At 47.3% G+C, this 12306-nt stretch overlaps 1 protein-coding gene across 2 annotated transcripts in view; it reads left to right on the forward strand.

Annotated features, from left to right (window-relative positions):
• Adam19 (ADAM metallopeptidase domain 19) overlaps positions 1-12306 on the forward strand; it is an 89434-nt gene extending 77128 nt beyond the window's left edge. For both annotated transcript variants that reach the window (XM_021177258.2, XM_029483344.1), the window contains 9 exons: positions 1904-2012; positions 3613-3826; positions 4770-4847; positions 4946-5054; positions 6232-6370; positions 7105-7189; positions 7440-7664; positions 10439-10591; positions 11294-12306. In XM_021177258.2, the coding sequence (XP_021032917.1) occupies positions 1904-2012; positions 3613-3826; positions 4770-4847; positions 4946-5054; positions 6232-6370; positions 7105-7189; positions 7440-7664; positions 10439-10591; positions 11294-11347 (1166 nt within the window). In that variant the 3' untranslated portion in view covers positions 11348-12306. The remainder of the gene's footprint in view (positions 1-1903; positions 2013-3612; positions 3827-4769; positions 4848-4945; positions 5055-6231; positions 6371-7104; positions 7190-7439; positions 7665-10438; positions 10592-11293) is intronic.

Consider the following 12306-nt stretch of genomic DNA (forward strand, 5'->3'; position numbering starts at 1 on the left):
TAGAAAATGTCTTTCAGCTGGATCTCATGGAGGCATTTCCTCAAGGGAGACTCCTTTCTCTGTGATAACTCCAGCATGTGGTTTTGACACACAAAACCAGCCAGTACAGAGTATAAGGAAACAGATAGGAAAGACCCGCTGTAGAAAGTATTTTAGAGATAGCAAAAATTTTAATGTATTTACCAGTTCCATTAATTACATTAGGCTTAAATTTTTTTCCACTTACCTTTTTTTTTTCCTGAGAAGTTTTTACATGGCATGGAACAGTTTGTGAGTATATAAAAGTAGGTATATACAGCAAACATTTATTGATAATAAATCACAAGGAAATTTATTTTAAAATAATCTTTCATATATAATTTTACCAAAGCAAATGTATACTTTGACAAATCGGTGTGCTTGTTTGCTTTTTTTTTTTTACATAAAGAATTAAGTCTTGGCTAAATGGTTGAAAGTGCAGGACATAGAGGGCCGGAAACAGTTTTCAGAGTTGGCTGATTTTATAGTTGTCAGGGATGGGAACGCTAACCCGCATCGATATGTGGTGTAAAAGTGACAGAAGTCTGTTTAGGGCCTTACCAGAAATGGTTGGAAATTCTAATCTGACACCAAATCATGATTCGTTCAGTGATTTTTATCTTTATTTCTTGAGACAGGGACTCGGTGTGTGTGGCCTGCTTGCCTGAAACTTAATACGTAATCCAGGCTGGCTTGCAACTCCTAGAGATCTACCTGCCTCTTCCTCTCTAGTGCTAGGATTAAAGGCAGGCACCACGCTCAGCTAGTGTTTGGTTGTTGTTGTTGTTGTTGTTTTGTTTGTTTTAATGGCACTGAAGTCAGGAACGCAAACAGCAATTTTATAAGTCAAACTTTCTAACATAATATTAACATTAATCTGAAGTTTATCTGCTGAGGAATGACAGTAGGGAAAACATTTTTTGTTTTCTTTAATGAATCCATTGCATAAGAGACAACATACATACAACAAAAATATAACCAGTCATAATATAAAGTAGCCTCAAGCCTGAGCTCCTTTCAGTAGCATTCATTTGTTGTGTGCAGTGTGCAGCTGTGTTGAAAGCCAAGCTGTAGTAAAGTCACATGACACTCGGCATGGGTGAGCTCTGAATTCATGACACATTCTGTTTTCAGTTAGTTTTGGGTCATTGCACATTCAGAATCTCTTTAGTGTTGCCAGTTTGTTTGTTTTTTTGAGCCCCATTCAGGTGTGGGATTCCATCTGCCTCCGTTTTCAGAAGCTGGCCATTACACTACTTAGAAACAACCTCCAGTTGTATTTGCTTATGGATGTAAAGATGTTTTGTAAGATGTTGTTACACTGTTGCAAACTGTAGCAGCAGCATCTTTAAGACAGACAACTGAATGCCCTGAGGCTGAATTCTGTATATAACAAACTAAAACCCCAAAGTGCAGAACAGAAAGAGAAGAGACAATGCTTCCATCCTTTACTGTGTTCTTTCAAGAAGATGCCCCAAGATCAAATCTAAGGGATGCAAAAGATAGAGAAGACATTTTTTTTCTCTAAAAGACACACTGTTAAAGATTGTTGCTTTTCTATGATATAGGAGAGGGAAAACAAGGTGGATGTGAAGGGAAAACTTCAAAGATCTATTTTAGCTCTTTTAATGTTTGGGGCATGAATTACTAATCTTTCACAGTCCAGAAATAGGACAGCTCTTCTTCATTAGCCAGCAGGCTTAGCATGCAGCTGCCATAGATACAAATCTTCAATGAAGGGTTAAAAACCAGCCGAAAAAATATTTTCTCTGAATTGGCCTTGATGAATGGTGGATGTGTCATGCCGTTGCCCAAGGCTAGCTGGCTCTGTCATGGGGAGCCTCTGGTGGGCTTATGCACTGACAGATGTTTCTTGCATACCTAGGAGCCCGGCCTGCCCTCGATCTTTGCTTTGAGAGGGTGAATGCTGCTGGTGACACCTATGGAAACTGTGGCAAGGGCTTGAATGGCCAATACAGGAAGTGCAGCCCCAGGTGAGGACCACAGCTCTGACCAGGTGGGAGGAAGAGTGACCAAGCGATCCCCACTCTGACCTCTTCATTTCCCACCTGACTTGGTGTGGATAGCCTACCATTGGCTTTTAAACACACCAGTTTAAGCCTCTCTCTGTTCTCTACCTGTCGCTTGGTGATGCTATCGTTGTTCAGTTGGGTCTAAGGAAGTGAAAAAGAGGAGTGGGCAGTATTGCTTCCTAGGAAGCTGATCATGGTTGCTTTGGAGACTCTCTTAAGTGCAGGACAGAGTAGCTGGACATGCCTTTATCCCGGCACCGGGGAGTCAGAGGCAGGTGTTCATGTGGATCTCTGTCATTTTGGGACCAGCCTGGTCTACAAAGCAAGTTTCAGAACAGCCAGGATTGTTACATATAGAAATCCCGTCTTTGTTTTTAAAGTGGGGCAGGAGATGACTGATCTGAGATGACAATGTTCCAGCATCTATACGTTGTGGATCCCAGACGGCTCTTTGGATCATTTTTGCAGAGTGCTAAAGTTATGCCTGTTCCTGAGAGCTAGCTCTGATTCATTCATTCCAGCCACCCACTCGCTCCTCTGCCCACTACTGTTTCAGATTCACCACATGCAAGGTGCTGAATTGAATGTCTAGAGCAATGTGGTTAACTGGTGTAACAGTTAACGGCCTGGAGTTCTAGAGCAGCCATCTAAATGAATGGGGGAGGAGTCGCACTAGTGTGTAAAACAGTGTTTTAGGCTGAGATAGTAGAGAAAAAGGAGCAATTGAAGAGCTGATAGAGAGTAAGCCAAAATTTGTGGGAAGACATGGGTGGGGGTGGCAAGAAAAATGAGCCTGGGCAGAGGAAAGCAGGAACTAGATCCTGAGAGATATAAAGGCATCGCTGGATGATCTGGACCCCTCCCATGGATGCTGCAGTGAGGGGACTCTGTGTCATATAGGCCAGGATAGAAAGGGAGTAATATATATATATATATATATATATATATATATATACACATACATACATACACACACGGGCTGGTGAGATGGCTCAGCAGGTAAGAGCACTGACTGCTCTTTTGAAGTTAAATCCCAGCAACCACATGGTGGCTCACAACCATCTGTAATGAGATCTGACGCCCTCTTCTGATGTGTCTAAAGACAGTTACAGTGTACTTACATATAATTATAAATAAGTCTTAAAAAGGGGGGGGGTAAGAATGTAAGTCAGGGAAGCTGTGTAGGAGGGAAGATTGACAGGGATTGAAAATGCTCAACCTTGGGAACAATGAAGAATGGGGAGGCAGAGGGAGACCCAGCTCCTAGTTTGGAGTGCCTGGGGAATGGTTTTGGGACAAAGATGACCAATTATTCATGTCATTCAGGTGTCCTTGTGGTTAGGATATCCTAAGTTGAGCTCTTGGCTTAGGTCTGCTGAGACACAAGGAACCTGCCCCTTTTCTGGGTCTGAGTCTACCTTAGGTCTCTACTGCTGGGTTCCAGCCCACTCTCTGGTCCTTTGCCCTGCTCCACCGAAGCCTGCTGACTTGGCTCAGACTGAAGCTCTCCAATGTCCCCGCTCTTCCCCAGCCTCTGATCCTGTCTTCTTTCCCGGCCCAGGGATGCCAAGTGTGGGAAGATTCAATGCCAGAGCACCCAGGCCCGGCCCCTGGAATCCAATGCAGTATCTATTGACACCACCATCACCTTGAACGGGAGGCGGATCCACTGTCGGGGCACCCACGTCTACCGGGGTCCTGAGGAGGAGGAAGGGGAAGGTGACATGCTGGATCCAGGGCTGGTGATGACTGGGACCAAGTGTGGCCACAACCATGTGAGTCCCTCCCTAACCTCACTCAGAAACCAAGAGGCAGAGACAGAGACTGAGAAGTGTGGGCTCCGGAGGAGTGATGCCCGGCTCTCAGAATAATAGCATCCCACCTATGACTATGGACCTAGTCATGTAAATGCAGGCATCACTGTCATGCATGTCATTTGCTATCACCATAGAAATGGTCTAAGGCTGGGTGTGGTGGCGCACACCTTTAATCCCAGCACTTGGGAGGCAGAGGCAGGTAGATTTCTGAGTTCGAGGCCAGCCAGGTCTACAGAGTGAGTTCCAGGACAGCCAGGGCTACACAGAGAAACCCTGTCTCAAAAAAAGAAAAAGAAGAAGAAGAAGAAGAAGAAGAAGAAGAAGAAGAAGAAGAAGAAGAAGAAGAAGAAGAAGAAGAAGAAGAAGAAGAAGAAGAAGAAGAAGAAGAAGAAGAAGAAGAAGAGGAAGAAGAGGAGGAGGAGGAGGAGGAGGAGGAGGAGGAGAGAAAAGGTCTAAGATTTCAGGGAGACCCAAGGAAAATGACGCCACCAACCCCATGCTTTAAATTGTGTTAAATTATAAACACAGAGTAAACCCATGGTACGATGCCCGGCTGAAAGTAAGCTCCTGCCACAATCATTATTTTTAGGCATAATCCTAAACTTAGTCCACATTCATTGTTGGATGGAATATAGTCAGCATGACGCTAGACTATAAACGTGTCCTAATTGTTGAATGTAACATTTCAGCAGTGTTTGCTACTCCTTCCCTAATCACAAAGACAACAGCAGATTTCAGTTACCCACTGAATCTTTTTTTGAGGCCTTTTGCATTTATCACTAGAATATATAACCCCCAGCTATGTTTTGGGGTTCCCATTCATCCTAAGGACGAACCTCCCATACCCTAAGCCTCCGCCATGCCCCTGTGTTCCACTGATGGCTGCTCTTCTATGTTGCAGATTTGCTTCGAGGGGCAGTGCAGGAACACCTCCTTCTTTGAGACGGAAGGCTGTGGGAAAAAGTGCAATGGCCACGGGGTACGTGTGTGTATGCAGAGGTCTGGGCTCCTGGGTGTTGCCCTGTGGGAGGTCACAGCTCTCCTGGGTGCTGATGCATCTGCGGCCCCTCACTCTAGGTCTGCAACAACAACAAGAACTGTCATTGCTTCCCTGGCTGGGCTCCACCTTTCTGTAACACCCCGGGAGATGGTGGCAGCGTCGACAGTGGTCCTTTGCCCCCTAAGAGTAAGTGTTCTGCTTTGTGAGAGAGGCGGAGACCATGGGGATAAGGGGTAGGTTGGCAGGAGCCTCTAGTCTGTTGACTTTGCAATATGGCATCGTTGTCTACAAACATGTTGGGCTGCGTTCGTAGCCATCCATGGGGACTGTGGGCCATAGGCTGGGTTTGCCCGTTGCACAAAGTCCAAGGTAAGCTGGCTTCACTCTCCTACAGGGAGGAGCCAAGATAAAGACGCTGAGTGGGAGGATGGCAGGTCTTCCTATGGGGCCTGGGCTTAGTCGCCTTTCTGTCCTTTTACTAGAGGAGAAAAGGGCGGGGGTAGATATTAAGGGAGACTGAGGCCACTGGATAGTCACAATTATTTGGAGGTAGTAACTATTAATTAGTCCTTTTAGGGACATTTGAAATAATCACAATCTTGGGGTGCATTGTATTGGTTAATTTACCTTTTGTTAAATAAAGGTTAAGAAATGGGAAAACAGGCAAGTTTTACAGTTCTTAGGGGTGGTCTCAGGGGCTTGACCCCTGTGGTTCCCAGATTGTGTCTTTGAATAATAGCAAAAGTACTTAAAAAAAAAAAAAAGGCTAAAAACTGGGTGTGGTAGTTCCTATCTATAATCCCAGCACTTAGGAGACTGAGGCAGGAGAATTGCTGCTGCAACTTTGAGGCCAGTCTGGGCTGTAACAAAATGAAAACAGACAAGAAGAGCCTGACTATGCAATGACCATGAACAGAGCAAGGGGAGCTTCAGTGATGCAGGCACACTGTGTGCATTTACATTTATGACTCAGGAACTGTTGAGATGGGCTTTGGACCCAACCATGAGTCTGAGGGCCCAGGGTGAGAATTCTAGTCCTAAAATGTCTCAACCAGTATTTTCTGGCCATTGCTCTGTGTCCAGGAAAATCGTGGTGCTGGCTGACTTTATGAAAGTCCATGAACTGCTTTGAGAAAAATCTCTGCAGCTGGTCATGGGGACTGTCTTTAAAAGCCCGTGGGTGGGCCTGGCTCTTTCAGCTAGTATTAGGACACCAATAGAGTATGATGTGCGCGTTACATGTATTTGTGCTTGTTTAAACTAAGTCGGCGGGAATCAAATACCTGGAGGGGAACAAAGGCTCTGTCATTTTACTGTAGCCTGATCGGCCTCTAATTCTCTCACTTGTGCTGACTTCCGGCAGGCGTGGGTCCCGTGATCGCTGGGGTGTTTTCAGCTCTCTTCGTGTTGGCAGTTCTGGTGCTACTGTGTCACTGCTACAGACAGAGCCACAAACTGGGCAAGCCCTCGGCTCTCCCTTTCAAGCTGCGGCATCAGTTCAGGTGGGACAGGGTGCTGTGCCTAGCCCTTGTGGAAAGGTTGGTGGTTATGGGTCTAATTCTGGGATAATGAAGGCAGGGAACATGCCACCCTCACCCCTTCTGTCTGCTCAATCACCATGGCAGACATTAGTAGGTAATGACTGTAAGTGGTTTCTACTGAGCCTGGCCATTAACTTGAATTCTTCCCAATAGAAAGTCCTTAGCCAGTTCAAACTGGGGTATGACATAAAATCTATTTACCGTCCCCTGCCTGATTAACTTATCTTATTTTTAAAGTGCAGGAAGCTGAGGCGACAGAGAGGGATGACAAGCTCAATCAGTCACAGAGATAACTAGACATTAACCCAAGAAGACGAATGATTAATTCATTGAGATATTGATGGAGCATGCTCTCTAGACTTTGTTAAATGTACTTGCATGGGAAGGGATTTTTTTTTCCTGCCCTGCATCCTTCTGTTATCCATGCCAGTGGGGGTCAGGGTACATGATGGTTGGTGATATTCTGTCTCCTGATTGGGATGGAGGGGTCTGCTTGTGCAAGGCAGAAGCCCTTCCTTGGGCTTCTCCACTGGCCGTATGTGTGCTTATTTATTATTTAGGAGATGGGTTTCAGAGGATTATCCCACTTTCTTCAGAGGAGGGTTAGATTTGTCCGCTGGCCTGGGTCGGATTTGCTTAGTCTACACACACCACTGAACACTCCTTCCCCCATGTCCCCTCTTCCTTGTTTCCAGTTGTCCCTTCAGGGTATCTCAGAATGGTGGAACTGGCCATGCCAACCCAACTTTCAAGTTGCAGACCCCCCAGGGCAAGCGAAAGGTAAGGGCTTTGCACCATTGAACTTGACTGAGTTCCCTTGATCCTTGTTAGGCTTTCTTCAGTACTTATGTGTGCCCACGGGGTTGGTAATGAAAGCTATCTTTGGGGCTTGAAGTTGGTTCTGAAGCCTGGAATCCAAAGGTCAACATGTCTGAAAGTTCTGCCTTCAGATGAGGCTCTGGTCACCTCATTGAGACACACACTTAGGGAGGATTCCTTATCTCAGCTGCTCTGTGTCTCCTTTATACAGGTGACTAACACCCCTGAATCCCTCCGGAAGCCTTCCCACCCTCCTCCCCGGCCCCCTCCAGACTACCTGCGCGTTGAATCGCCACCTGCAGCATTGCCGCCACATCTGAACAGGGCTGCTGGGAGCTCCCCAGAAGCTGGGGCTCGAATAGAAAGAAAGGAGTCAGCCAGGAGGCCTCCCCCAAGCCGACCCATGCCCCCTGCACCTAACTGCCTAGTGTCCCAGGTAAGTGGATTCTCGCCAACCCTAGGCTGGGGACATCGCCCATAGCAGACCATCAGCAATGAGGGGGCGTTGATGTGATGTACTGATTGGATCTGATCATCTTTTCTTTGTTCTGGTAAATCCAATGGGCTTCCAGAGGTTTAGCAATAAACCTTCCCAGCCAGGTGGTAGGAGTACACACCTTTAATCCCAGCATTCAGGAGTAGAGGGAGGCAAATCTCTACATTCAAGGCCAGCTTATTCTACACAGCTAGTTTCAGGACAGCTAAGGCTATACAAAGAAACCCTATCTTGAAAAACCAAAATACTTTTATTGCTGCTGCTGCTACTACTATTCATCATCACCATCATCATCATCATCACCATCATCATCATCATCATCCCTAAGCCGCTAAAGTGATGCTTTTCTCCTATTTGATTTCCACACACTTTGAACCCCAAATTAACTTCTTTTGGTTCCCTGAGAGCTGGTCCTCTTCAGGTCATTGCAGATGCTGTTTTTCCCCAAACACACACCACACACACACACACCACACACACACACACCACACACACACACACACACACACACCTCTGCCTGGCCTGTTCCTATTCGCCGTCAGTTGTGACCTTAGATAACACTCCTCCCGAGGGGTTTCTCCCACCTAGTAAGGCTGGTCTTAGTGCCCTGGGCCTCTCCCATCGTATTCAGCCCCACAACGTGTATCTACTCGTTAGCTCCCACTCGCTGAGGATCTTACTGAAGGGTGCACCACGATGCCTCGCTTGCCTGAGGGAGTCTCTGGGAGGTGATGGGTCTGGACTGTCCCCTTCTGTGTAGCTGGTACTCACAACTTGGAGCTGTGACAGAGTGGCCTGTTTGCTTAGCGTGTGTACTCTGGTACAGGTTCCCCAGTGAAGACATGGACATCTCTTGGGCAGTGGCCTCTAAAACTGATTGTGTCTGCTTTCTCCTGGTATGGCCCAAAGGCTTCCCCAGGGCCGAGTTTCTCTGCTCACGACCACTCCATGGTCCGCTTCAGAGTTGGCATGTCCCCTAGGGCGTGAGACAGTGAGGGTATTGGGTTGGGTTCTGTGCTGTGAAACTGCCCCTTCTCAAGTGCCTGTGTGTGGGGCCAGGATGACACATACAAATCCACGCAGGGGACGGATCGACTGCATCTGAAATGTTCCGGTACAAGCTCAGCATACCCAGATCACTCCTACTTAATCACTTTAAACACTGTTCCATGACATTGAGCCATGCATGCCCCAAAATGGGCCAGCTCTTATTATCTTTGTAAATGATGACCTTAAACTGAGCATGCTCAGGGAAGGTACACCTAACGAATGTGAATGTGCTCACTGGATAAAGTTGGCCTTGCTGCCTTTGGAGGGGCGTGGTTTAGCAGATCCTCATCATGTTCTCCTGAACATGCAGGGCATAAACTCACACATGTGCATAATTAAAAATAATACGATTAGCCAAGTGTGGTGGTACATGCTGTTGATCCCAGCACTTGGGAGGCCAAGACAGGTGGATTGCTGTAAATTCAAGGCCAACCTGATCTACATGAAGAGTTACAAGATAGCCAAGGCTATGTAGAAAAACCCTGGCTCAAAACAGCAGCAATAATTCTTTATACTAAAATATTTAAGTAGTACAGAAATGTGTGTCTGTTCTGAGAAGTTTGATTAGCTCATTTATTTATGTTTCTGGTGTTGAGTTAACTACTTCCTGAGTCTGAGTGCTCCCCAAAGCCTGCAATGTCTCCATGAATCAAACAGAAAAGGTGCCCCGCCCCACCTCTATTTCAGTTCTAGTCAGAGATGGCTAGAGACAGGAAATAAAAGCCTGGTAAATTATTTATGTTAATAGGGATAAAAGATATGATGAGAAATAAACTAATTAAAAATTAGGCTTAGGGGAGCCACATGTACACACACACACACACACATACACATACATGTGCATGCACATGGACACACACATACATACACATTCTCTCTCTCACACACACACGCACCCACACACTCACATACTCTCTCACACACATGCACGCACATACATGCTCTCTCTCTCTCTCACACACACACACACACACACACACACACACAGACACATACACATACCACTCATTCTGTCTTCCTGGGTCATGTCCACCCACATCTGTTCATTACCATTGGCTTTAGGCAGGGATGTGGTGGTCTGCTTTGCATATACGCTCCTCTGTCGGGGTCATGTCAGCTTGTCTCGCAGCTGACAGTCCTCATTAGCCCAGATCCCCTACTTTACTCTTTATACACACTGTAGCCCACATCACTGGATAAGTTTACACTTTTCTCCCACCGTGGGCTATTTTGGAAGTTTCTGGGTTCTCTGGTATTATAAACCATGTGTACATAGGGACATCCTTGCAAACCAGCCTTCTGCACCTCTCTAACATTGTCAAACGGAAGTGGGATTTTTCACACCAGGAAAAGACATTTTCAATTTTTTCTTTTAAATTTTGGGACAGGGTTTTGAATTCCCAGACCCACCTGCTTCTACCTCCTGAGGGCTGGAATTAAAAGTGTGCCTTCTCATGCCATGCCCATAACTCTCATTTTAATAGGCAGCCAACTTGTTTTCCAAAAAGATCTTATTTTTTTCTTAGCATGTGACTACATTATAAACTAGACCCACACACAGGAGAGTCCTTTAGAAATGGAACAATCCGGCTGTGACCCAGAAGATACTAGGCATACTTTCTTTTGAAGGGAGACCCTCAAGTCAGACTTCTTGCTTCCTCCAGGACTTCTCTAGGCCTCGACCACCTCAGAAGGCACTCCCAGCCAATCCGGTGCCAGGCCAAAGGACCGGTCCCAGGTCAGGAGCCGCCTCCCTGCTTCAGCCCCCTACTTCTGGTCCTCAGCCCCCCAGGCCTCCAGCAGTGCCTGTTCCAAAGGTGAGTCCACAGAAGGACCCAGAAGGACCAGCGAGGAAGTGTGTGGCTGAGAACGCAGTCCCGTGCCCCACACTGAGGTTCTAGAACAGAAGCAGCCTCGCTTGGAGGTCTATTTGGCTGAACCTTACATGAGCAAAGGGAGGTTTGAATTTCCTTGAGAATGAAAGCGTCACATGGAAGCCTAAGCTCTGGTGGCTTCGCTGGCACCTGAACAGATAGGCCACCTTGAGTAAATCCTTGTCTCTTGATAAGAAAGAAGGCTTAAGATTGGGCGGCAAGGTGGTTCAAGGTAATTTTTAAAAAGGCCTGAGAAGCAGCAGGGACCAACTCCATGACATTGCTCTGAAGATCAAAGCCATTAGTTTATACAAGCCTGTCAACATATGTCCCTTTCCTTAATGCTTCTCTCTGGCTGCCATGTCCTCGGCTTAGTCTGGGGAGTTGGGTCAGAAGGGGTGAGGCAAGAAAGCTGGTTGCCAGCCCAGATCCCCTGAAGCACTAGGGAACTACCATACTGAAACTTGATGGAAGAGGGGAGGGGCTAAGTTTCCAGTTTTGGGGGTGGCCACACAATTGCTCTCACTACAAGGGCCAATGGCCCTGGAATGCAGCCTCGGGGACAGACTTCTGAGCAAGAGGACACTTGCCCACAGTCCCACTGGCCAGCACTGAGGTCATATCGTTTTTTTTTTTCCTTTCCAGCTACCCGAGTACCGATCACAGAGGGTTGGAGCAATAACTAGCTCCAAGATCTAGAAGTGTCGAGAAGTTTCTTGTTCCGATTGAAGACTCCGGATGCCATGGAAGGTCCAGAAGAAAGAAGCCTGCTCACCCATCCTGAAGCTTTGGCAGCCTTCTGGAACGTCCCTCATCCCCAGAATCTCCCTTCTTACCCTAGTGCCTCCTGCTTCCTCTGAGGCCCAGGGGGACTCATAGCCGATGGCTCCTAAGTGTTTGTCCTGTGCAATATACAGCCCGGGGAGGGAAGGGAAGCACAGGGAGGAGGGTGGGGAAGGTTCTCCCTCAGCCCACTAGCCAAGAGCTACCAGCGATGCTCAGGGAAGGCTTGAGCTGGGGTCCTCCTATGCGGAGCTTGGAGAAGGTACCCATTCTGGTCCTATGCTGGCAGGAACACACGGGAGCGTCACTGATTGGCCTCCCTCTGGGATCCCAGGCTGCTGAGGAAGCTACTGCTGCATCCCTGCCCCAAGGGGCTTGGTCAAGGTGCCTGTTCCTGGCTATCTGGCTGCATGTGATAAGCCATGCTCCTCTCCCCTGCCTTTCTTCACATTCCCACTCCCATATTTACACGGGTCACTCTGACTCAGACAGGTACTATTTGTAAGTAGCGTAGACAGCAGGGGGGTGGGGTGGTCAACCTGTGTCCCCTCTGAGCCGTGATGCCAAAGGTCACTAAGGACATTTAGAATCTCCATCCATCTATCCATCCACCCATCCATCCATCCATCCATCCATCCATCCATCCATCCCCAGTGTTCCATGTGTCACCTTCTCCTCCTTTTCTAGCATCCCTATCCTATGGTGCTTTGGTGGTGAATTATGGCAGTCCTGACTTGCTGGTGACCTACAAATCAGGATCCTGCCATATGGGGTCACCACTGGACTTTCTGCACTGGATCTCAAGAGCGTTGAGCCGAGTGGGCATGTGTGTGTGTGTGTGTGTGTGTGTGTGTGTGTGTGTGAGAGAGAGAGAG

This window comes from Mus caroli, chromosome 11 (genome assembly GCF_900094665.2).
Source record: "Mus caroli chromosome 11, CAROLI_EIJ_v1.1, whole genome shotgun sequence".
Lineage (NCBI taxonomy): Eukaryota > Metazoa > Chordata > Mammalia > Rodentia > Muridae > Mus > Mus caroli.